Here is a 27,858-nt window from a genome sequence, read left to right as displayed (position 1 = left end):
TGTAATAAGTATACAGTAAATACAATGAAATTACTGAAATAAACCCAGATCTTATTTATTTATTTATTTATTTATTTTTGCATCAAAGAAAATTTATGTTGGTCAAAAATGTTTATTTCGTTGAAAAAGAAGGATATATAGTATATGGAATCATAGGTGTATAATGTGTAGATGTTCAGTAAATATGTACAGGCTAACTGATGAAATAAAAAAACGTAACTAAACCTTTAAACATCTCAACATTTCTCTTTGTCTTTATGCTCATTGTCAGTGTTCCGTTTGATTACATCCAGCACCTTCTCGATATTCTTAATCAGGTCCTGTGAGACACACACACACACACACACACACACACACACACACATTATACTGTATATAATACATTCATAGTCTTAATACTTAAAATACTGCACAATGTTATTATACCATTACCATAATAAAGGGATTTGGAATGTACTATAACTATATACATCGGGACAAATAATAACCTGGATTTAACTAAGTAAATAGTTAAGAGGCTTCCAAAAGATAATTACAGTAATTAATGCGGTGCAGCTGTCAACAAGTTATTTAACCTTTACCGATGCAGCGAGTAGCTTCTCATTTCTTAATTTACCATGTCAGAAGACATTCTACGAGTGTGGCAAAGATTTTACTCTGTTTTAGAAGGGTCAAATTATTGTTCTATAACAAGCATAAAAAACACTACAGATATTATTAAAACTTCCAAAATTGGGTTGAGAACTGTAAAAAGCATCATTAAAACTTATAGGATAGTAGTGAACCCTAATCTTTGAAGAAGAAATGTGGTTGGAAATCTTTTTTTTTTTATCATCATGATGGGAGATCACTTCAACATTTGGTGAAATTAAATGGAAAAAAGTAGAATGTTTAATAATATTAAACCATGTTTAATATAATGTGAATGTAAGAGCCTTTCCACACTCACAATGCATGTATTTGCATTTGATTTGACTAGACTTAAAGAGAACTCAAGGGATTGGCACTAAACAGCTGTGTAACCTTAAGAAAGCCACTTATCAGGGAAGCTAATTAAATTTCTATTTACATAGTTGGGGTCAATTTGTTAGGGAGCATCAGGGTAGGAAGAGAGGCCTAGTGCTTACCGTACAAGCCTGTAGGGGCAGTGTTATGATCTGAGATTGCTTCAGTTGGTCAGGTCTAGGTGCAGCCAGGTGATGGACCCAAAAAATGTCAAGTGACTACATGAATATATTAAATGACCAGGTATTTCAATCAGTGGATTTTTTTCCATTGATGGCACAGGCATATTCCAAGATGACAATGCCAGGATTCACTGAGCTTAAATTGTGACAAAGTGATTCTGGGATCATAAGATGTAATTTTCATGCATGCATTGGCCACCAGACCTTAACCCCATTTAGAATGTTTGGGTTGTGCTGGAGAAGGCTTTACGCAGTGGTCTGACTCTCCCATCATCAATACAAGATCTTTTGTATTGAGAAATGAATGTGATGACTAAAATAAATGTTGTGACATTACATAAGCTTATGAAAAGAATGCCATGTAAATACGTGCTCTAATCAAAACAAAAGGCAGTCCAACCAAATATAAGTGTGTGACTTTTTTTTTTTTTTGGCCAGGTTTTTTTTTTTTTTTTTAAGTGGGGCATTATTTTTGTTGTAAAATAAAAAGTAGATAATTAGATTTTTCAGAATATGGTCCAGTTAATAACATTTCATGTTATCATTCTTCAAAATAAAATAATGATGTACAGAAAAGCCTAATGTTCAATTGAATGGTTAACAAACCATTAACAGACATGCACAAAACTCAAACTCATGCCTGCACTTGAGCTCTAAGAAACAATATTGTAAATGGAAAAGCTTCAAGTTCTCCACTCATTGTTCCCAAGGCTATGAGAGAGTCTAGTTATTATCTCACAGTGTGCTTATCACTCTAAATAGCTAATTGAAAAGCAAAGCATTTCCAGAGGGATAAAATTGAATTCAAATATGTGAATGTAATTGGTGCTTGGGTGTACCAATCAAAACTTTTGTTTTCTTACTCTCCTAACAGCCAAAGATATTTCATTGGGCTCATGACAGGACAGCGTTTAATTGATGATTAAACTGTGTAAAGGATTCCATTAACAGGTTTCATGTTTAGAAGAGAGGTTCAATTTAGGGGAAAAAGCACACAATCATTAGTTCATTAACACCGCACCTTAAAATTGGTCTCTCCTTGCATATTCGGAGCTGATATTTCTTGATGAATGACAGTGAGGTTGCGAGCAAAGGTCAGCAGTGCTCCCTGGAGATCTGGTGAGATTGTTCTGTTAACGAGATGCAGAGACAAACGAGCTTACTAATGATCCCCATCTACTGCCATCAGACGGAAAACTAGAAACAAAATCACCTTGTTTGACTGCCGGGGCTGCTGGGAGCTTAATGAGAGCTCTCAGGCTTAAAGAGGGCTGTTGTTCTTTAGGGAGAGACAAGGAAAGGAAGCAGGGCTTGAGTGGTTAGCCAGATAACAGGAGTGATGAATGTGTTTAATTGTTCTAAGCAGTATATTGTGAGGCTATACTTTTTATTTGAGGTATTTGTTGTGAAATGTGTAGGTGGTAAATTAAGTCCTTGGAGAACGCTGATAGTTGTAAATACTGTGAGTGATAGGTGAGACTAAGCACAGAAGGAAAAACAGAAAGAAAAGAAAGATACGTCCATGGACTCCATACAGAACAATGATTAATGGATGATTAAGGGCTTAGAGCATCTGTGGTAACTTACATCATGCCAAGGCTGCTCCTTTCGGCTCTGTCATGGAGGGCAAACACAGAGCCTTGTCTTTTCTGAAATTTTGGTTGGCACTGAGTGAGCATAACTTAACATTATCATTTTCAGTTATACAGTGCAAATGAAATTTTAATGTGCATAATAATGTGCAAATTTTAATATGCATAATATTAATGGATATAGCGTCTATGCGAGGCAAAATGACAACGGCAAAGCGGCAAACTGGCAAACAAATAACTACCACTAATGTATAAAAGAAAAAGCACAAAGGTTTTACCTTGATGTTAAATCCGATGCCATGTGCCTTGCACATCTGAAAGAATACGCTGTAGTGAACCATAGAGAGGTTGGTATGAAACAGTCGGCTGCTCATCACTGCAAAATGACTTGTTGCTTGCCTTGGCTGCGAAGACACAACCCAAAAGATAGCACTACATCACTAATTCAGTACTAGCACTAATCTCATCATATAAATAAATAATTTTGTGGAGGCGTTTGCATTATGAGGTATTAATCGAGCCATGGTGCCACTTGAAATACACACTGACATGATGCCTGGAATTGAAATATACACAATATATGGTAAACAAAGTACAGTATCATAACCCCACACTTGGCAAAGTGTTTATCTGTCAGGAAGGTGGCTAGGGAAATCGTTGGATTGTGAGTTTAAAGCAAAACAGAGGACAGAAAGATGTCCCCAGAAAGACAACCATGCTCACAGCAAGAGAAGCTAAATGATGTTTCTAAAAGTATGCTACAGGAGCTGATTAGTGGAGAGTGGCAGTACTCTGAGGACTCTGAACAGGCGTGAAGCATATTCTCTTTGACAGAGGTAAGGCATGAGCAATGGCCTCGACACACTCTAGAGAGGCTATGTAATTCTTTTCAATAGAGCTGTGCTTTGAGCTGTCAAAGGCACTGTCCTCGTCCAACAATAAAGAGACTTTCCAGCCGGGATTTAATTGTGTTTGTAATATTCAGGCCCCAAGTGATGGCCAAAGCTAGAGCCATTAACCAAGAGCAGGCCAGGAAATACACCAAGCCACAAACATGCATACACAAACTAAATGAATGTTTGATAAAATAATACAAGTCTCAGATTAACAAGCGTAAACTTGGGCTTGCTGCTAATAAAGAAAGTCTATTGTTTAGGGGGCCGGCATCAGGTTGATGAGGTGCTCAAGCATGCATACACATGCATAATGAATGCTGTATGAATTATTAATGGGTTGATTATTTAGGCACATCTATCAAAATGATAATGAATTTAACATCTAAACACCAATCAGGTCCAAAGCATAATTACAGCGTTTAGTTGTATTTAACAAAAATAAAACAACAAACCTTCAGCTGATCACTCTTTATAGATGCAGTGATATATAGAGATAATATCCTGTTGAGGGGACTGTTATTGCTCTCTAGTCCACTCACTGGCTTTAGATGCCGGATAATTACATTCCTGTGCTATACAACCACATTTAACAAGCCAAACAGCTAATGTATGAACTCCCAGTACAACAAGGTTTAGCTACATTGCACCAAGGCCACTTGATGAGTTGCCATAACAACATTATTTACCTGACCATTTGATACAATTCTGAAATGTTGTAGATTATTCCTAACTGAGCTAAATGGAAAAGAAAGTATAGTACAGCATCAGCTGTTGTAGATCTCAGGTGTGTAGTGGGCTTGTTGTTCTGGACTGGAGAAGGAATCTCCAGACGACCTTTGTGGCAGTTCAGTGTTCCTCCTGTCATATGGAGCATGATCTGGGTCATAGCCAGCTGGTTACTGTAGCCTAGATCTAGATCAACAGCCCACACCTAGAAACACACAAACACAGAAGCACACATATACATATACACAATAATATTATAATCATCTAGTGCCATAGTAATTTTTTTTTTGCACTTACACTGTCATCTTAGCGAGTGAAATATTCTTGAATCTAGCCAAACCTATCAAAAAATTTTTTTACATTTACTACAAACCAAATATAAGATTATTAAGATAATTTCTAGTAAAATGTTACCAAATTGTAAGTGAAAATGTCTTGTTCTACTGGCAGAGCATTTTGCTTCTTGCAAAATATAAATTACTACAAAACGAGTAAAATTCTCTGGCAATAAAACAATATTATTTTTTGCTTAAATTTGATAATAATTAAAATGTATTATTATTATTTTAATAATTTTATTATTGTTATTATTATAACTTATAGTTATAATTTGATTAAAATTCGATCAGAATTCTTATATTAGGTTTGTTTTTCTTAGATTTTTTAAGAAAGTGGAGATAAATATAACTATATTCAAGAGATTGTAAACTAAGCGGACATGTCATATATACTGTATGTAATATACACGTAATAGTGTATTAATGGCCTGTACCTGGTGCAATCAGGAGCCCTTTTAGTTGTAAAATAAATTCCCTGAACCCACTAAATACAGATTTTTTTTTGAATGTGTACAATAATAATATTCTCCCTATATTCTTCCTGTTTGTTGGAGCCATGGGGCAGTTTATTCCTTTAAAATGACAGAACACATAAGAGCCAATTTGCCATTATTAATAGTTTTTTTTTTTTTTTTTTAGGTATTAAGGTTTTGATTAAACCCGTTTAACTCAAATGACAGTCTAATAGGCTTATAACTATAAAGGCTCAATATTAAATGTAATTAGTTTGATAATGATCACTTGTGATTTCCAACAAATTCATAAAAATCACAGATGCCCTGGTTGTGCTTCATGGATTCCACTTTGAGAACCACTGGCCTATATTAATGTTGTGGAAGGGTTATTTTATGCGGGAGCTGCAGGACATTAAAATACCCCACTGTGTGCATGTGCAATTGAGAGACAGAGTGACTGAACAAGAGCAAGTATGGCATGAGTCTGTATAACAGTGTGTCTACCGCCTGATGGGCTAATCTCTCCACATCTGTATGGTGAATGGCGTCATTATAAGGATATTAAGGGGTCAAGCCCCATTGTGGCCTTATTCTTAAACAGGGCTAATTTTCCCTGATAATAAACTAATAGCTATGCCCCTTTTCAAACAGTGGGAAATAAATCACCAGTGAAAGAGTTGTTAATAACTAAGTGGCAGTTGGCAGCCTCTGCCGTCTTCTCTATTTGTCAAGCTAAACGCTCCTGCCAGGGAATGCAAATGGCAGCCCAGCTCCTGAACTCTGCCCCCAATGCTTTTAATCGGGGCTCACTAGAGCTGGGCCACATCTTACTGCATCAGTTCTCTCATTCTATAAGCTTAACTCCAAACTAAAGCCACTCTGTGCATATGGATCTGTAGGGGAGACTGACTGCATTCAGAGTGAAATAAATAGTACAATACTATGGTATAACTTTTTTAAATGTGCCTGTCACAAAAGCATGATAGAAGACATTTGATACTTATATTTCAGAGGGGCGGGGGACATGTTATGATGAACCATATTAATATATCATATGTCAATGATGTTCGAATTCGATCAATATCTGATTTTTAATTATTTAAATTGATTACATAGCATTAACATAGTCTTTTAAAATAATAAAGATTAAGATCCATGTCCGGCTGTGAGTCTAGCAGTGAACATGAGACTGTGCAGACAGAGTGAGCAAGCATGCTCAAAGAAGAACCTAGGTTTTGTTCTGAATCGATCCAGGCATGTCTCCTGACCACAGTTAATACCGGGGGTTTGTGTGATGGGCTAGGCTCCAGAGAGCTATTTAGCCAGTCTGTAAGAATCACCCGGGCTGGCCTCATTGTCAGCTTCCACAAAAGCGTCTGATATATATGCCCAGATTGTACCTGTTTTCTATAGCCTCTTTGCTTTCATTAAAAACTGCAATCCTGCAGCTGAGCCTCCCCTTACACACAATGTGAGGCAGACCTACAAGGGCAAACAGATGTGCCCCCCACCCCTTTGAATCCCTTTAAAAAATACACCAGCTTTTAGCAACAGGTTTGAATGTAAATTGATGTTCAAATAGAGACAGGTTTGCTCCTACCGGGCTCTCCCTCTGCTTCAATGTTGAGAAAAATGGGACTTTAATGCCCATAATTCTCTGCCTGAACTCCTTTTGCATTCTCATCAACATTGAGAAAATCAAATTCCCTTCCTGCATTTTTATCGTGATAATTTAATTTTACTGGACTACTCCATCATAAAACCCAATATATATATATATATATATATATATATATATATATATATATATATATAGCCTCATTTTACAGAAAATTACAGTTGGTTTTCAGTTCAATATATATTACAATCGGAAAAGGTCGACGTTAGCTGCGCAATAATTTAAAATATACCTCATAGTGTAGCACAGAATTATCATTGAAATGTCCAACATTTATCAGGACATAGTGTCTGTGGATTTTAGCAATGCTCTACATAGAATTGCACTATAGTGTAGTGCACTGTTGAAATTTCAAATATTTGTACAGCACAACAAGACCACTGTAATAAAACCCTCTAAAGGATGTGTGTATTATGGCAGCCCACATCGCAGGTTGCTATGGACTGCAGAGGTGTTCTCCAGGGGGCGTTTGGATCCATCAGCACTGAGTAAATGTCTTTTTTTTTTTACAAGCTCTAATGCCTTTAACACTGGGGGAGATCAGATCAAGGAACTCCCCCCTGCCCCATGTGCTCCACAAGGGCAATCCACACACCACTGCCTTGGTGTTCTAAACCACCAGCCTTTCCATCTCTCAACAGGCCTTGCAAACATTTAGGAAATAGCGAAAGGCTTTAGAGGCTCTTTTTGAAAGCAGACAATTAAATGAGAGGGAAATACTTCGCCCTCTAGTGGCCATGAAAGTTAGCCTGACTGCTGTGAGGAATAATGAGACTAGACTATTGCAAATTTAAAGCCTGCCAGCAGATCAGATATCAGTGTATTTTAAATCATTTAAAATATTTTATATTTGGAACTATACCTGATATTTGCCCCGCACTGTGAAGAACCTGGTTAGTGTTGATCCACCAGTTAATGATTTAGCTTGAACTAATTAAAAACCACAGATGCCAGTTGTCTACACGTTGTCTACGATGCACTATTTTATTTACCAATATTATAATGTGCCCATGACTAATGATATAAAATAAATATTAGAATTATTCAGTGACAATTAAAATAATACAAGACATTATTATTTATATACAGATAGGCAAAGCATGCAATGTCTGATGATCTGAGACTACGATCAAGCAAGACACAAACCAGCATATGGTCGAGGCATTACAAGGTCAAAGGGTAAGGCTCTAAACGGGGAATTAGTTTATTGACACAATAAGACTTGACAGTTTATTAGATGGGAGGGAACCCTCCAGGAGCCATCCATCTACCCAGTAACATCTCTTTCCTAACACAGTAGACTGAGCAGTGATAGCAGCTAGGTGAGAGCCACTAACACTAACTCAATAGCGCCACATGTTTGACCTCATCTCGGCAGCTTTCAAGACTTGTTTCACTGACTGTAAAAACTACTGTTGACATTGATTCATCTGGGTGTCTCTGACTGCTCTTATTTCCAGAAAAAAAAATCAACAAACACAACTTTGCTTTAAAAGGACACAACATAATATAGATTATACTAGTTTTATATGGGCTTAAAGTCTTAAAAACTTTAATTCTCTTAATATGTTCCCATCACAAAACATGTCTGATCTGAATGAGGATCTCTGACCTGCTGTTCCAGCGTTCCAGGCTTCAGGAAGGTGACCAGGTCTACGGAAAAATGTCCCAGGATGTGTCGCTCCTGGCAGGCTTTGCCTAGCTGCATGCAGATGGAGTAGAGGTCATCAGGGCACACCGAACTCTGTGGTACAGAGCAGCCTAAAATCTGCAGCAGACCAGGCCCATGCAGCTGATCTCCACATGTGAGCATGCGTATTCCTCCACCCGGCTCCACCAGAAGATCTACAGTCATAGAGGTTACGCTATCTGAAGGAGGGTAAGCCTCAATCACACCACCTACGAGATGACAGTAGCCGTCACAACAGACATGTTGAAGGGCTGATAGTATTTAACTTTGGTACAAGTATATGTAAACAAGTTTTCACCTTTTCTGAGAAAGTGTTCCAGGAAGCAGCTCCAGGTTGGATAGCGGGCTGTGTCAAAAGGCTTAGCATGGGTAGTAAACAGAGCAGGTACTGCCTCCAAAAACTTTTTTAGCACTTGTTCCTGTATAAGCAAACAGGTAAGTGTGAAAGAGTAGCATCCATTCAGAGAAATAACATTCTACAAGTGACCAGTATTTACTACTTAGCTGACAATAATTCACTTGGATGAAGAGCCTAGTGTAAATCAAACACTAGAGGTTGTAGTGTAACTGCTAATAAATAATGGGGTGAAGTGGTGATTGACAGCGAGTAAGAGTACCACAGTTGCATAATGGCTTTAACTGACTGCTCTCTGATTGCACCTGCCACAAAGAACTTAGGCCACAAGCAAGCTGATAAATGCCTAAGCAAGCCGATCAATCTGTGGATCAATCACGGACAGTCACTGATCAATATCACTCTTGTTTCACTAACTGGAAAATGCCATTTCGTCTGTGGAACTTGATTGTGTTGTTAATTGCACAGTGGGACTTTCTGCATAATTTCAGCATTATTGTTTCATAAAGCTTTTGAAACTTAGATTTACCAAGGCAGCTACATTACTTCTTATATATTTTAGTTCATTTGTAACAAAAAAAGGAGAGAAGGAAGAAGTTCCCACTGGGAACCAATTCCACTCATTTTAAAGGCATAACCTTATTTATTAAATCCTGCCTGATAAATGAAGCAGCAGCAGGAGTTTTGAAATAATATCGTGAGATGTTGAGCGTAATGCAAACATCTTCTGTCATAAATTCTTTTACATTTCTGTTTTATGCACATAGTTTATAAAGCAAATGTGTGACATCTAACTCCACTGAGCAGCGTTCCAGAGATGAGAGATGAGGAGTTTGATATTCCAGTCATGAAACAGCCATCATCATATTCAAGTACTGTAAGAACCAGGGTCAATCACTGCACAGTGATTTCACCCTGTCACAAGTCATAAAGCACACAATGGTGCGTCAAAAAGCGTGCGAGGAAGCGGCCCCCTGTTCTCCCTAGAAGAGCACACGCATTCAGAGAATTTGCTGTTGCACTTTCGCATGAACAACAGGGTAGAAGGAAGAAAGAATTTCCTGCCATTCTTTATTCGGACTTAAACTGCAGGCTGTGTGTGAGAGAAGATTCAAGTCTTGCTTGGCTTCCACATAAAGATGAGCAATCTGACAATACAAAAAGAAAATGATATACACTGATTGCTGCTTGAGCTTTCCATTATAGAGAACAACATTTTCAGAGGATTTCTTTTAGTGTGTATATAACTTTTAGCAGCAGTATTGATGACAAAGAGGATTTTGACTTGTTTCATATTCATGCCATGTTTTCTTTTGTGTAAACTGCAGAAAGATGTTGATTTTTTGGGAACTTTTTAAAATCAAATAATTTAAGATTTGCTACTTTAAAATATCAGCATAAAGCTTCACTATATATCAAACTACTCTGAAATGTCAAAACTATCAATCTTGACTGAAACAAATATTTTATTTATCTAGCTAAAAATACAGCTCTGTAATTTTCCATTTGTGTAACATTTAACACAAATCAAAATGTGGAAAAAAGCCTTATCTACTAATTCAATTTCAACTTAAGTGTTTTTAACCTTTTCCAAAATAAACTATTAGCAAACTGCCCATCTGTTGATACTATTAAGCATAATTTCGCGCCGAGTGTAATAACCAATGTGCTATCAGTATGTGAAAGTGTGTAATGTGTAACGTTTATTATGTATGGGCTCACCCAGCCACTGAATGGACTGGGAGCCATACGTCTTTAGCTCCTCTTTTCTGGATGGGGTGAAAGCTGAGAGGCTGAGATGTTGTGCCTCGGGACATGGGCCTCCCATATAGCCTTTATCCCAAAATGATCAAATCTTTCATCATAAGCCCTCCAGGTGTGTTCTCCAACTTGCCCTAGGGTGGAGATAGCTGAATGTTTTTTTCTAAAGGACCACATGAGTTCTGGTAGTTGTTACTGCCTTTGCATTATAGCACAATCAATAATTAAACAATATTCACACAGTCTGGAGAATAGCGGGAGATTTCCACATGGTTCATCACGGGCAAGACTGACAGAATATTACTTGGTCCAAATTACTAAAAATGCCTACATTTGACTAATGCATGCAGCTAATAGCAAATAAGTGTGGTGTCATTTAGATTTAGTCATTGCAGTGCCGAAAGATCATAGAAATGGTCTGTGTTCTCTGGGTTCAGTACATTTGTGTGTAGGCATATGCATGAGCAGAAGACTGTATGTATACTAATCTATCACTCATCGAACAGAAGGCAATATTTACCCAATATTCCTCAGAACACCCCTGCAATTAAAAACTTAGACTGATCATGCTGAAGTATAATATTTCAGCATTGGTGCTTAAATTTTATTGGTTTGCAGTCATAAAGACTAAATGCAGAAGTGAAAGCAGTCTGTTAAAAAAAAAAGGATGCAAATAGCCCCACTGTATACATAAATGTTCCCATTTGGCAAAATTCATGTTCCTGGCATGAAAGGCACTTGGAATAGAACTAGTGAATTAACAGCAGCGTTTGAATACAGATCTATAGAAAATGAATGACATGCCGCACTAACATTGAGATAGCAGTGCTACTAGCAGCGCTTGCCATTGATTAAAAGGCTGGAGTGGTGGAATAAAGGCCAACACTTGCTTCCATATGGCCGCAGAGCCCTAAGGGTGTAGGGCCAGCTCATCAGGCCCCAACTCCCTCGCCTCTCTCAGGGACCCCAGCTGGTGAAGAGCTTCCCCTATCCACCCCCACCCCCCTGCCTTTTCATTTAAACCTCGTTCACTTGCTTTTGCCATAATGAAGCTTGGCTGGGCCTCAACCGCTTACCCCTGTAATTAACAGCGCCAATGCTGCCACAATTACATCCCCTCACTCGGCCCTCGCGTGAATTAAGGACTGAGCTAATTGCTGAGCGGCAGGGCACTAAGTCTCCTCCATTTAAAGAGAAAAAGCCTATAATAAAAAAAAAGCCTGGGCCAGGTTTTGCATGCCTATATGATGATAACCTTGTAATTAGTTTACACAATGCTTACAGTTTAATGGCAAAGAATAGTAATTAATGCATGACAGAAAATCAAAAGACCCATTATAAGCCTATGAGGGATAAAGAGCGAAAGCCAAGGGAGCTACACACAGCATTAGAGATATATCAAATCAATGTTTAGCTGCTTAGCAAATGTGTTTCTATTGATGAGAATTAAAATACAATCCAATATGCTAACAACCAACAACTATTTGTTCAGTCGTCATGGACAAGCTCTCATTAGACTCTGTCCATAGACATTAAAATGGTGTTTTAAAGTTTAATCTGGATCAGCACCAATGGAGAAGTGAGATGAGAACATGATCTACATCAACAACAGGGAAAACTAATACCAGGCAAAGTGTTCCATGAGTCAGTGAGGAGCCGTTTAGGCTGAAGCACTGCAGTAGTTGTAGCTTTAAAGCAAGTCTATGGCTTACAAAAAGTCCAGTCTATCAGTCTAAAGTATGGGAGTGTGTCAGGCCCCTACCTGAGCCCAAGCCATGCTCCAGATTTGCGGTCCATGGCGATTATACTCCTGCAAAGCCCAAGGCCGGAAGCTCACATGACAGACATCACAGTAGGCTGTGCCCCGGCCATCCAAATCGTCATCCATCTTAAACAGCCAGCGCTGCACCTCCAAATGATCTGTCAGCAGCTGGGCAAAACGCTCATGCAGCTGAGAAAGGAAAGCATGATGTGCAAAGTAGATTCATAAAATAGAAAATGTTTAGAATATAATACAGAATGTTAGCCCATCCTTTTTATGTGCATTCTGTGATAAAGAAAAGTGTAAGAATTAATTTCTTTATGTTAAAAAAAATCACTGGAGAATAAAGTTGCACTAAGAAACAAAATCCTAAACATCTTAAATCTTAGGCCTAAAAACATGCTTATTCATAAGTTGCTGATTATGGCAAACATCAAGCCAAAATTTTTTTACGATAAATTTTACAATAAATGTATTAAGCAACTGTACGTGAACAGTTGTACAGATGTGCACTTGTCAGACAGACCTGCTGCAGTGTGTATATGTCAGCGTGTCCAGGAGGCATGCTAACCCCACTGCTGCTGAAGATCCTCCTGATTCCAGACTTTGTGCCATAGAGCTGTGCTACAGCAGGCTCCGGGCCTAGGAATGGCACTCCTAACTCATCAGCCACAGCCAGATCATCCATGTGGGGGAAACCACCGACTAAATAGGCCTGTTTTCCCTGGATCTGGCCCTTAATAAGGCGCAATGTGTGTGGGCTGTACTTCAGCAGTGTGGACACACACATGCAGTGGCTCTGTAATAAAAGACACAGTATTTAGACAGGTGTTAATGAATTTCAAAAAACTGATGTAAAATTACAGGACATATTAAATTACATGATACACAAAAAACAATATAGTAATGATAAATAAAAAAAACACTGACCATTTACATCATCATGTTTACTGTGGTCAATCTTTATATAAATAAAAGAAAAGTTCTGTCGGTACATTGGTCGGAACTCTCTTTCAATGTTTTCTTTATGTTTCATTCATTGGAGGACACGAAACCAGTCTCAGAAAATGTTCTGTATGTATGTACTGTATGTATGAATGTATGTACGCAAAATTGGCTAGACAGAATTTTATTACTTTTTATTTAATACAAAATATTTTTTTATGTAATATTTTTTTAATAAATATTTTTTTATTATTTATAATTTTATTAACTTTGCCATAAATGAAATCAAAATGTTGAGTAGAAGGGAAGCATCAAACTGTGGGTGTGTCTTAAATCTACCAGTACGTTATAAACAGCAAGTTTTGACTACGTACTGCGCATGCGCATCTTAAATTGACTGCTGGACGGGATTTAACAAAACTTTTGCAGTACTTACAGTTGCAGTGCTTTTACAGTGTGTAAAAGCGATGTTATGAACAGTTATGTGGTGGATTTAAAACTTTAAAATACCCTACTAATAAGCTATTGCTTAATATAAACAAACACTTGCACCAATAGATAGTTTGGATAAGCTGGGATTACTTATTATTTTTACTGCTGAAAATACAGCTATGTAAAAGTGAATTCTAATGCAGTTAATAAATTAGGCAGTGATGTACATGGGTTTCAACCTGAAATAATAATATCACTAATGACATAAGTTGATCAGATTGTTTTTTAGCTTTAACCATTTAAATATTTCTATAAACTCTAATCATCAATGATCAGTAATTACACTAGTTATAAATATACAAATTGAGAAGACATTTATCCTTGCATAAAAGAACAAGTCCATTAATACTGCATAGGTTTTATCTTATTCCGTCTGTACAAAACAAATCTCTCTGACATAGCTCTTTGCACAAAAATAAATGTCCTCCCTGTCCCTGCTTCTAGGTCTCCCTTTTGTCTGCAGCTATAATTTATTAGGTATATGCATGCACCAGGCCCATTAGGAGCAGCCGGAGGGGTCGTGACCTCTCCTGTACTCCAGCAGGTTCAATTGGCAAAATACAGCAAAGGGGAGGCTCTGGCTTGCGCCCTTCCTCCAGCACATCTTTTCTGCACGCTAAGCGATGGTCTCCTTGGGACTCACACTAATTACTCCACATCTGTATTTATTTGATTCATACGAAGTTCTCCCCTCTGTTACTGGCACTGGTGGACAACGATTCATCCCACTGACAGGTTTGGCAGAGTTTACACATGCCGCCAAGCTGGGCAATCAATAGGGAAAAGTGAGAAAGACAACCTGGTGCCTGTGTTTAGCTGCAAGTTAATGGCAGGCAGTAAGTAAGGTTATAGTGGTGGCTTCTGTGTAAAAGTGGGAAGGGTCACTTACACTGTATTGATATGCAGTAAACATGCAGGGGTGGATCGAATGTAAACAGGACCTGGCCTGCTTAGCAGCCCTTTGTTTAATCATGTCCTGAGCCCATTGGTATTAGATATTGGATTGCGCTGTACATTATAGAACAGGCTATTGCACGCGATTACAGTGATTTGCAGTAGCAATTAAAACAACAAGAGGTAACCTTTAACCTGAGTAAAAGCCATAGCTGCAGTTCATTAATAATTTACTTTTTAATCTAATGTCCTTATTTATTTATACACATTTTGTAAGCACCTATAAAATGATAATAAAAGGATGGATGCGTGTAAAACGTTCTGCTCAGATAAATATGAGGAAAACAAACTTTTCATCACCAAGCGTGCATAATTGACGAGCAAAGCAGTGGTCTAAGTGGTATTCTAAGCATGTGATGCCTCATATACACCCCCTACAGGTTAAAAACAGAATCACCAGACAAGATTCTTGCCCTGCATCCCTAATTTGGTCCAAGTAAACCAATTTATTTTTAAAATGTGATAAAATGTCCTCAAGAGGTGGTTAGTGTCTGGGATAGTCTTGCGTGCGGTGAACCATACTGGAAAGTGCTGATGTGCCTCAGGTGTAAGGATGGTAAAACTTTTGGCACAGCTAGAAGGGGTTGGCTTCCCTGTCTCAATAGCTGCGTCTAGGCCCAGCAGATGAGTGTAGTAGTGGATTAAGTCTTCTCCCAGTTGCACCGGACACACATAGATCACCTCCACATTCTTATCTGCCAGGAAGAACGTTGGTGAGTTCAAACAGCCCAATTTCTCAACATTTTTTTAATGATTTTTATTAAACATTTATTAACACGTAGACAACTCTGTAGCATCTACCTCTAATGTCACACAGCCGACCCATCTGAGTGTTCTGCAGTATGTCAAAGCTTTTTAGGCTGTGGCGCAGGTGCTGAGAGTATCCTAACACACACATGCACGAACGCACACACAGTAAATACATCAATCTGTCTATCATGAAATGCACAGATTTTGAAACAGACTGCTCTACTTAAAGCATATAAAGGTAATGAAATGATTAAATGCAGATGAACTATCAGAGTGTGGCAATAAAAACAATAGGGTTCAACTTCTTAATTATCCCAGCTCACACAGCACTCTCCTCAGCCACCCCCAGTGTAAATACACCACTCCATCTGCTGCTAATTACTATTCGCATTCTTTCCTTTATTATTTGTATCTGCTCACTGATTGCAGGTCACAGCATAAATAGATTGAACTGCTAACGTAAGACTACTGGGTGCAACAGAAAAAAACAAAAAACAAATTTGAAATATGCAATAATGATTATATATAATTACAGAATAATATATATAATAACATTCATATTAAGTAATGTGCTTTATCCTGATCAGGGTGACAGTGGATCCAGCGTCCATCCCAGGAACAGTGGGCAGAGGGTTGAAATACACCATGGATGGGACTCATTACAGGACACCATACGTACATTCACACATGGGGAATTATTTTAGGAAAACAGAGAATCTAGAGGAAAAGGACGTATATAAGAATTGGTATAAACACGTCTGAATTAAAATGAATACCTAATGAGGGCACGTGAATAATGGTCCTCTTGGAGGTGATAAATTGGTCCCAGTTTGTGGCCAAATGCTGTACAATGCAAAACACATAACAGAAGATCAACCACACACACACACACACATACACACACACACACATACACACACACACATACAAACACACACACACACACACACACACACCAATTCACACACACGCACGCCCACACACATGCACGCACACACGCATGCACGCACACACACACACGCACACACACACACGCACACACACGCACACACACACAGACACACACAGACACACACAGACACACACAGACACTGCTGGCCCATCACAAACAACAAGCAGACAGCAAATTACACTCATCTTTCTCTGTGGGCTTTGGATTGCCAAACCAAGCATAAATCCCATTCATTAAATCTGCTAAGTGCTTGCTTCAAAACATCTTCCCTCTATTAATTCAATTAGCAGGTTACATGATGCTTTCTGCCAGGGGTAGATTAAGGCTTAATTAACACAGTTTGACTGCTTAAAGGATGGAAACACGCACACGCTCTTGTTTGTTCTTACAGACAAGATGGTAGAGTGACGGTATGAACAAATGAACGTGTGCATCCTAATTAATAAAGATGTTATTGGGATGATGGCACAAGAAAACATCTGCCGTAACAACTGGATACGCTGACGCTTGCCATGTGGGTGTGAGAGGCACCTGAAATTCCATTGCTTCTAGCATGAGTGCCTCTACACAGCAATTCAATTTATATCGGTCTTGTTTAAACACTGGCACAGCAGAAGAAGGTGAGCATGGATTTAAAGTTACTAGTGGGTCTTAAGGTGTTTCGAAGAAAACAAGCTAGGGCAGAAATTTGCATGCAGAAATTTACAAAACAAAGGTTGAATGCATTTATTACAAATAATCTCAAACAAATGTTGCCTTCTTGTTCATCTAAGCATTTTCAGTGTTTATACTTTCTAATCTCCTAAGACCATACAATGTAAGTCTTCACTTTTAGTCTATAAAAAAAAATGTCTATAAAATTAGTTCCCACTTATGTTCTGTCTTGATTTAGTTTTTGTCAATGGCTTTAAAGTGCATTGGTGAATCTCACCTTTGCTCTGTTGTGGTAATTCTCCAGGTGACGGAGGCGGGTGGCCTGCAGACTCTTTCTCACGCGGCTCAGTTGAGCATGCAATAGCCAGGAAATTGCAATGGTTCTGGCCGCCCACTTACGTCTCTGTTGATGCAAGTAAGCAGTGCGAGTACGATAGCACCTCCAGCAGGCCTGGATGCACACAGCAGCTGCCCAACGGCCACCTTTACCCTTGTAGCACTGGCCAGGCTGCTTCATCAGCTTTAGCACTTCCTCTCTGTTCTCCAGAGCGGACAGGAGGCACTCCTGTCTGCCCCTTCGTGGGTCACCACTCTGTGCCAAGGCCACAAGTCGATCGCCACACACAAGTGCATGAGGCACAGCAAACTGGCACAGCAGCTGCTCAAGCTGCCTCACCATCTCTAGCAAAGTACTCCAACTTAGACAGTAGTGCTCCTTAAAAGCACAGAAGTCAGCAGCACTTGGATCAATTTGCCCCTCCACTATACTGAAGAAGTGTTGACTACTAGGAGCTGATGGTAATGCTGGAACACACTGAGGAAACAAGCATCAATACAATTTTTAATAATATCATGGCAAAGTGCATTGACCTTAGCATGTATAACTTGCCATAGGATATTTCATGTTGTTATGTTTTGTAATGGCAACATATGTCCAGCTGTATAGCACAGACAGCTCTGGTTTAAGTGGTAGATAAACTATTACTGGCCTCTTTTCAGGGTTGTGCCTCCTTGCTCTCCTCCATGGTCAAGTGTTAATTGACCACAGTGCAGCTTTTAACACCAATGAATATACTAATCTCCTTGACGTATTAGAAAATAATTGTTGTGAGAGTTATGGGAATGGAACTCTACTGTCTCAGGTCTTATTTGACTGATTATTATCAGTTTGTAACTGGAGACTTCTCCATGCACACCAAGGTAAAGTCAGGTGTTCTGCAAGACACTGTTTTAGGTCCACTGCTTTTTTTCTCTATATATTGTTTCTAACAAATACAATTCATAACCATGCTATTTATTTTATTGATACGCTGATGACACACAACTACACTACCGCTCAAAAGTTTCTTTTTACAATGTAAATCAATGGTAAAGGCGTCCAAAATATGCAGGAATCTTCTATGAACAGTTAATTTTGAGATGTATCTGCTACTCATGGTCTGTTAAGCCTTTATAACGGCTCTAATCCGATGTGCTATTAATTGGTGATTTTTGAGGTAAGTAACTCTAAATGAAGTTTTGGTCTTGCTTTCCTGGGAAGGTCTTCATGAAAGCCAGTTTCATAATGGTGCTTGATGGGTTTTGCAAATGCACTTGACAATAATGTTCTTGGGAGAACTATTTCAGAAAAAATTACCTCTGTGTCTTAAAATAACAACTGACTGTTGCTGTTGTTTTTACATAATTACCTAATTCGTATATGAATTCAAATATGTAAATGACATTAGACAATGGATGCTGATTATCTTTAATTTCTGTCAAGACAGAAGTACTTGCACTAAGCTTTTTAACTACATAATAAGGTGCACCAGTAAAAAGAGTGTGAAAAAAATGCTGTTTTTATTGTCCCCAGTCTATCATTTGACACTGATGTAAATAATATTACTAGGATATCCTTTTATTTTTAGATATATTGCTATGGTAAGAATAAATATAATGTCAGATAGAAAGAAAATAATGTCATTACATGACAAAAATCATGCTTTTGTTATATCTAGGTTGGATAACTGTAATGTCTTACTGTCTGGATGTTCCAGCAGCACATGCAAAAACAAAACCCAATTAATCCAGAAAGCAGCAGTCAGAGGCTTTGACTAGAACTGAAAGATATGAGCAAAAAATTAAGCAAACGCTGCGAGTTATTTACTGGTACCTTCTATAGCTGATGACAGGCCTACCTTAAAACCATGAACATGACAAAACTGTTTGTCAATTAAAACAAACAGTTTTGCTATGATCGCGTATGACTGCCATTTGCTATGATACATTGAGAACTTAATTTGCCACAAACAGTTTCTGTACCCATATACATCAGTGAACAGTTAGCCTCAACAATGTGGAGTTCATGTTACCTAAAATTAATTTCCTTATTATACAATTGCACTTTTTGACCACACCACAGAATTTATATGAATTTATAATTGCTACAGTACAGAACACCACATAAATCAGGAAGAGTTCCCTTTTGTGTCTGGTTCCTCTTAAGGTTTCTCACTCATGTCAATATAGAGATCTTTTCCTTGACATTGTCACCTCTGGCTTGCTCATTAGTTATTGATCCCTAAACTTATAAATGTACACAATTTTTATTGTAGTTTGACATCTGTAATTTATATTTCTGTAAAACTGCTTTGTGACAATGTCCACAGCTAAAAGTAATATATAAACAAAATGTAACTGAACTGTAACATTAAATGAATTGAATACTGAATATCATTATAAACATCTTGCACATAGACTATTTATTTATGAAACGCTATATTGAAATAATATTTAGTTTACAGCCTCATATAAGACTGGGCTGCCTGGAGCACCGCTGGTGTTTTAGCACGTAGTATGTAAAAAATGTCACAGAGGACACATTTTAAACAAGTAAAAAAAAATAATAATAATAAAAATAATAATAATAGACCCAAAATAGGCAAAGATTTATTTTGTCATTTTCGACTTAAAAAAAATGTTGGCTGACTTACAGTATGTCATGATGACTCTTACCTGATGTTATGGTTATGTCTTAGAGAGCTTTATTTTACTGTTCGTTTAATCTTTTATGTAAAAAAAAAAGCAGAAAAAAAGAACTGCATTGCGTTTGCATTTATATGTCTACTTAAAGTTTTGCACGGAACTATACAGTATACTAAAATGTAAAATGTAAATAAAGAAAAAAGTATTAGCATTAAGCAAAGCTAAAGCTAGAAAGTCAGTGATTTGTGAAAATCTATGCGGAAGTTAGCCTTTACATAATTTACCATATGAAAACCCTGAGGCTGGTCCTGACACAGTGAACGTTGGTGATTATAAGATGTCGATAACAGTGACACAATGTGATTAAGCCACAGACATTTTACTGAATAAAGCATGTTTTAGGCCACTGACATATGGAAACAGCTATTAGCTATTATGCCAGCATTTTTATACATTTATAAAGCATGAAACTGAATGTGTAACATCTACAATGATGTCCCTTGTAAAGCTACAGAGTGAGTGAGTGTGTTACTATAATGATTTTGATTGTTTTACCTGAGAGTTTAGTGGCGTGAGTCGTCCTGGTCCATGGGGAAGGCGTCTGCTATCAGAGGCAGCAGTGGGAGGCGGAGTCAGTGTGGCCCAAACAGGCGGGCATTCAGCAATGGTTTTGAAAGCTATGGTGACGTCCTTATTTTGTCTTCTCTCCCTCTGCTCTTTTCCTGTCCACAGATTACAATATTTAATAATAGTAATTATACAATAAAACCGTTTGTATAATTTAGGAAGGAGACTTCTATATTTTCTATATTGTGTATTTTTGTTGTACAGTTATTTTATTAGTAACTTTTATTTGTATATTTTATTTTCATTTTTTTTAGTTAAATTTACCCTTTATTTAAATTTTCATATTTATTTCCTATTCCTATTCCTATTCTTTTATTTTTAGGTCACGAGCAGTTGTCTAAGCATTTCACTGCATATCGTACTGTTTATGACTGTGTATGTGACAAATAAAATTTGAATTTGAAATTTGAATTCAAGAACAAATTTCTTTGCAAATGTCCCTAACTTTCTTACTCATCCTATCTTTTTGTATGTTCTTGTAATCTTTGATTTCATACCACAATCTGTTCTAGGTGCATAAATATAAGCAGCAGGGTTGCTACATATCTTAAAATATAATGTCTGTATAATACTACACATTTATGGGCATGTGTTATTTTATTTCATGAAATTTTCATGACAAAAATATATATATAAAAGCTATAAGGACTCAAGGATAGCATTAACAGAAACAGTGATTATGTCTAAGCCATTTTATTAGGGTTGCTGTCCTCTCTTTGGTGGATATTAATATTTTTAGTTTTCACTAAACTGAGATCAGCTGTTGAGGGTGGTAGACTTTTCTCTAAGCAACTGTTATATAGTCATATAGGGAATCATACAAACATACATTTTTTGCACAGCTTAAAAATAAGAACTGGCCCCAATTTTATATAAGCAACTGCCTATTCCTTTTCTTGAACAAAGACATCAACACAGTGTCCTCATCCATGGCTACATTTTTATTCCATAGCTGCGTTTTCACAATCTTCGTCCAGAACATTTCAAAATGTGTCTTCTTGCAGGAGTGTGATGTAGCATGCATAATCAGTCAGTAATGAATAGTGCTGCTAGCATAACTTCAAGGTCCTGCTTGTGCCAATCTTGAACTAATACCAAATATCACATAACTGGAACATTTTGTATGGAACTGTCAGCCAAAAAAAGCAAAGTTCCATATTTTCATGCCAAAGGTTCTGGTTCCCTGGGCAGTAATATAATAGGTATTAATATATAAAGCCTTCTTCCCATAGTGCATCCTGGTGCCATCTCTACCCCAGGTAAGCAAAGCACACACCCAGCTACCCATATGATATAAAAGAAAATGCAATTCATTAGACCAGACCATCTTTTTTTTTTTTTGAGTCCAGTTCTAATGCTCACATGACCACTGTAGGCACTTTAGGTAGGAAACAGGGGTTAGCATGGGTGTTCTTACATTTTACTATTAAAGCCAGCATTAACTTCTTCAGCAATTTGCACTACAGTAGCTTTTCTTTTGGATTGGACCAGACAGGCCATTCTTCACTTGGTTGTCCATGACTCTGTTGTGGGTTTGACCACCTTTAGTGATTACCAACCATTGTATAGTGGGAATATCCCACAAGACCTAGTGTTTTCTAGATGACATTTTGGCTGCCGTCAAAATCGTTCAGATCTCACGCTTGCCCGTAGTTCCTGCTTTCATCACATCAACTTTGTGAAGAGACTATCTATTTGCTAATTAATATATCTCAACCCCTGACTGATTCATGGATGGATGTGTGGTGGGAAGACCTTGAAGTATTTGCAGATTCTTGTCCTTGTTACACAGAGGAGATGCATTTCTGTTCTGGTCTATAGGAAGAACAGCAGTAGAGCTCAGGGTTTTCTGAGTTCCTAACTGGAAAGAGAGAGAGAAGTTATGCACTTTCAGGGAAAAACACACTCCACTTCTTCTTTGTGGTGCATCAAATACTTTCCAACTTATTAACACAGAAAATTTCTTTAAAATTACAGGATACTATGGTATTTAAATGTATTTGAATGTATTAAGTATTAAGTCAAGTAGCATTAGCTGAATTCTTTTGCCTTCCTGAGGCAAAAATATCTGCCTTCAGGCTCTACAACCAAAAACAATGCTACTCGGAGAATGGAAAAGGGGGAAAAAAAACACTCAATAGCTTGTTCAAGGAGAACACTATTAGCTTCGGGTCACTGAATAGATTTCTCCCTCCAAACAAAACTTTGTTCTAAAAGGCTGCCATCCATTAATCAGGCTGGTGGCAGCTTGTAGATGTCAAGAAATATGGTTTCTTCCTTTTCTTCCATGTCCCTCTTACTATTTCACCGGCTGTTCAAGTTCACAAATGTATGTGCATAAAGGAACGCAATGTTGTGTGATTACAACCAACAGATTTTCTGCATTCATTAAAAGAAAGTTGGAGCTAGCTTACAGGCAGTTAATGACATTGTAAACTAGCCAATAAGCTTCTCTTCCCTCCAGCAATCAATCACAAGCTGGCAATGTTTTTAGGAGACTTTGAGCATGGTTCAAAATGTTTATTTCTCTCCTGGTTTCTCTTGAGTGAACAGCTGTTTGAGATCTACGAGAATTAAATGCCATCAGAGCAATGCCCAAAATGCTACTAGTTCCTCATAGCTATAAAACAGCTCATGAATCAAAAGGCAAGAAGTGCTCCACGGTTATTTATCAAGGAAATAAGCAATCAGGAATCTGTTTGGCTTATCGAGAAGGCAATGTTTACTCTCATGCTGATAATCTTACCAGTAGGGTCATTTTAATGATTGCCAATCAATCTGGCAAACTGCTCATTATGTGCAAAGATATATTTTCTCAGGATGCAATATCATTAAAGACCGAACCAGATAAAAGCATGTTATCTACAGCAATTTTACAGCCTTTTAAAAGCCACAGTGAAATAATGGATGCCTAATAATAAAAAATGAAACCCAGCTTCCATTATGTAAGTAGCATCTACAATATCGGCACAGGAAATATCATTTTAAAGTCCCAACTTGTAAGATAATACAAAGTAACACAAAGTAGGAACTGAAAGAAGGTTAAAAATAAACATGTATGGAGTCCCACCATCATGCTCCTGCAGATTCTATAGCTGTGCGTTCTCACTGAGTCACTGAGCCAAGTGACACACCAGCAGTGCCTGCCAGCTGTGGAAGTGTTATGAGCGGGACACCGAAATGACCACAGCGGGAACAGCGGCTTTAGAGATGCTGAAGTGAGCTGGCATCGAGGTGTTTATGTGTTGAAGGCATTTGGCATGCCGCCAGCACCTGCCGGGTGGGTAAGATGCGCCTGTCTTATTGGCATGCAAGAACAGGTAGCGGCAACTGTCCTGAGACAGCTGTAAAGCAGCAGTCCATACAACTGCAATCAGGCACCAACACCTTCTCATGAGAATACTGATGTGCAGCAATCTGTGTCTGTCCGAGGTTGCTGGACAAGTCTCCCATCGCCCACTGTAGTAACCTGACAGCCTCTGCTCCCCGCCCCTCCCCTGAATCTCTCTCCACATCATGGGCACGGGATGCCAGAAACAAAGAGATGAACCAGACTGAGCACTACAACATACTTTAACCTTTAAGAGCATCAATTTGTTGACCAACAAATGTGTTTGCAGTGACTTTCAAAAGCAAGTGACTTTGAACTTACAAATATTTGAAAGCATACTGACTAGAGTACATCTGTTAATGCTGACTTATCCATCACTTACTTTCATGTCATATATGTTGTGTACAAGGAAAAAAATTAAATAAGATGATCTATTTAAACCAACCTAACTTTTTCATTAATTCATTGGCTTCAAATTATTTTTCTGTAGAATACTGATGTTAATTAATTTTACAAATCGATTACAGTCATTACTTCTTGTTGCTCAGGGTCACAGAAGGCCTGGAACTATCCATGAAAACCCTAGGTCAGTAATGGCGAGCTAAATCCATCACAGGACATCTCATATGCACATATCTTCATGCTCTCTCACTCTTAGAAGTAATTTACACCATAGCCTTGCCAAAAAGCAAGCAACAGTACCATAAAGTAACCTGAGCTCAAAACCAAAATCTCAGTCCCTGGTGCTAAGGCAGCATCTCACTGCAACATATGTAACTTACTTTAACTGTAGCAGCTAACTGCACTGAGCCTAGTGGCTTTTTACCAAAACATCACTATTTGAAAAATCTAAAATCAGCCACTGCATTTTACAACTACATCAGTTCTAATAAACATTAAAGCACATTTTTATTTTTTAAATGATATATTAATAATCATAATATATATATATATATATATATATATATATATATATATATATATATATTAATACAAAGATATAAAAAATCTTTAAATAATATAAGAATGTCTTTATAACTTGGATTAGTTAACCTGGATAGATATACTGCTAGTGAGGACAAGCAATACCATAATACTTATACCATGAAGTGCAGAACATGACTTTTTTTTAGAGCCTAAGGTTCATTCCAAGTGTACAAAAAGATACTTGAAACAGAACTCACAGTAGGCCCAGGTTTCTTGTACAGATCAGGATGTTGAATGCCATAGTTCTGATGCATCAGGTCTCTGTGTTTTGGGTGGTCAGGGTTGCATAAAACACGCATTGTGAAAGCTATCTTGTGCTGGTGCAATGACATAAATATATACGTCACTTCTATATAAACATCAAAAGTGTGCTTCAGTATAGTAGTAGAAAGATGGTTTGGTTCAGCAAATAATATAAAGAATGCCAACCTTCTCTCCAGAAGATGATATAGCACCATGATAATTCTGAGATGGAAGATATGGAATAGACTCAGTGAATGGTTGCCTATGGATTAGAAATGCATTATTTACTTTTTTCCTTGTTTTAAAAGTCTTTGTAATGTTACAGAAATAAAAAATATATATTTTTATACCATTTGGCAATCTTCACATTTTTCTTCTCAACATGTTCAATAACAGGAAGAGTCAGTACTTGTTTATTTACTGTTTTTAGATATTCCTCTGCATGGGTCTGTAAATATCACAGGAATAAGTAACACACAAAGGCACAGGTTTTCGAAACTTATTTTAACTCTATTGGCGCTTTAACAATTTATTTATGAATGAAGAGAAAATACAGAAATAAGGCACCATGCTTAAAGATGAATGAATGTATTCTATTAATACTCTACTGTATTAATGTTCTTTTACTTTAACTAAAACATGATAGAAGAGAAAATACAATTTAAGGTCATGTTTTCATTCCATTTATCAAAAAAAAGATCCTCTGGAGTTGCCTTTCAAATGCCATGGCTCAGTCAGCTGGTCAAGAAAAAAATTCTTTAGAAACACGTAGTCAAAATAAAGAAAGAAGAACAATTTAGATCTCTCCATATTAGAGCAGATACTTTTTAATTTACACAAAACTATATATTTAAAAACCTTCTGCAGTCAGGGACACCTGTAACTATAAAGAACAAAACTGCGGTTGTCTTTAGTACACATTTATTTTACAAATATTATCTAAATATCATCCTTATTTTTTAAGAGGCAGGCCAAATCAGGACTAGTAATAAAATTTCTCATGAATGAAAGGGTAAAACCAATTGACATTTAACAAAGACTTTAGGCACAGTACAGTGATAAGACAGTAAAGGCAGTAAAAATTTGAATAGTGCAAATTTTTTTATTTTACATTTCTGTATCCCCATACATCACATACATCCTGACTGACTTCCAGTCATTTTAGATGTCTGGGCTATTAAAGAAGTTCCTGGGAGGCCATTGTTTCAGATGGTTGTATGATCATGGTGTACTGAGAAAACTTTCCACCTTGATGGTATCCAAGAAATAGTGAAACGCTAGGATAAGGAGATTATATAGAGAAAAGAAAGTTTTTACTCTCAGGTAGTTTTTAACTGTGTTGATATTCTATAGCTGGCATGGTGGTGTAGTGGTTAGCACTGTGGCCTTGCACAAAAGGGGTGGATGGTTCGATCCTTGCCTCCGGATACTCCGGTTTCCTCCAATAGGCTAACTATAATTCACAAATAGCCCATAGTGTGTGTGTCCTGCGATGGATTGGTACGCTGTCCATGGTGTAACAAAGTCTCCCTTTAAGAGATATGCACCAGGCTCCAGACAATGTACACAAGATAAGCGTTATACAAAATGAATAATATTCTGTATGATCAAAGTTCCTAATTTGACTTGGCATGGAGCTTTTTAATTTCCGAATATTCACTCATATTACACATTAAAAATAGCAAATAAGCCTCATTTTCATTTAATTGCAGCTGTCATTAGATTGACTTGTTTTACTTATAATAGGCCAGGGGTAGCTCAGAGGGTTAAGGCACTGACAACTAAAGACTGGATTAAATATCATCAATAATGTAGATTGTGATTTCCCCACTTATGGCTAACAGTACGTTATGGGTGTGAGTGACCTTGACGCTGTCCTCTGTCCTGCGTATCGCCTCATCCAGAGCTCGAACATCCACAGTCCCGCACTGCTCTGCGCGCCCCAGCCGCTTCCTCAGCTGACTTAAATCATTCTGCACCTGAAAGAACGACCAGCATCGATAGACACATCATAATCAATATAAAAATACAGTCAGAAACACACATCCAACAGTCTTCCACGAGTCAGTCCCTGACGTTACACCGCTACAAGACGCAGGCTGAACTGTTTGAACTTCAGTGTTACCTGCACCAAAACACGTCCAAGCTCGTCTCCTTTTTGGATAACAACAGCCATTCTTCATAAACAAAACTACTTTACCAATTCTAACAATCTGTAAACGTTTATTAATTGATTAGCTAACTTTGCTAGCTAACTAACATTTTGATGCGCACTTCATTTGTCGTCGGTGTCCAGAGCAACAAGGTCACGTGGTCGTGGCTTCTACGGTTACTATTGTTTACTTTTAGCGGATTAGACGGATTAGCGGAACAGAACGTTCTTTTTTTTTTTTTTGCTATTTATTTCTTTGCTTGTTACAATGATTTGTTGTTCTTCGTAACCTTGCAAAATGTGCACACTGCTTTCCAGTTTGTCTTTTTAAAATTAGTGACCGGTGGCATGTTTATGTCCAGCAATT

The 27,858-nt window shown here is 37.7% G+C and overlaps 1 protein-coding gene across 6 annotated transcripts; it reads right to left on the bottom strand.

The window, feature by feature from the left end:
* Nucleotides 1-98: 98 nt before the first annotated feature.
* iqch (IQ motif containing H) lies at nt 99-27,515 on the bottom strand. 6 transcript variants are annotated; one of them, XR_008360880.1, is made up of 22 exons: nt 27,465-27,515; nt 27,205-27,318; nt 25,690-25,787; nt 25,526-25,601; nt 25,294-25,413; nt 22,534-22,639; nt 20,707-20,873; nt 17,465-18,001; nt 16,358-16,424; nt 15,633-15,716; nt 15,354-15,526; nt 12,967-13,239; nt 12,441-12,629; nt 8,861-8,981; nt 8,485-8,771; nt 4,436-4,606; nt 3,058-3,183; nt 2,775-2,836; nt 2,572-2,666; nt 2,401-2,466; nt 2,209-2,317; nt 233-320 (listed from the first exon to the last, which is right to left on the bottom strand). XR_008360880.1 is itself a non-coding variant. In XM_053499800.1 (20 exons), the coding sequence occupies exons 1-20, from the start codon at nt 27,513-27,515 to the stop codon at nt 237-239; spliced, it is 3,015 nt and encodes a 1,004-aa protein (XP_053355775.1). In that variant the 3' UTR covers nt 99-236. The 6 variants fall into 6 exon arrangements, 3 of the variants coding, with proteins under 3 accessions (XP_053355775.1, XP_053355776.1, XP_053355777.1); XM_053499800.1 differs by lacking the exons at nt 2,401-2,466; nt 2,572-2,666 and having other exon boundaries at nt 99-320; XM_053499801.1 differs by lacking the exons at nt 233-320; nt 2,572-2,666 and having other exon boundaries at nt 2,232-2,317.
* Between the last annotated feature and the right edge of the window lie 343 nt (nt 27,516-27,858).

This window comes from Clarias gariepinus, chromosome 7, assembly GCF_024256425.1.
Source record: "Clarias gariepinus isolate MV-2021 ecotype Netherlands chromosome 7, CGAR_prim_01v2, whole genome shotgun sequence".
NCBI classification, from domain to species: domain Eukaryota; kingdom Metazoa; phylum Chordata; class Actinopteri; order Siluriformes; family Clariidae; genus Clarias; species Clarias gariepinus.
Note: the sequence above shows the minus strand (reverse complement) of the source record. Positions and strands in the feature narration are given on the sequence as shown.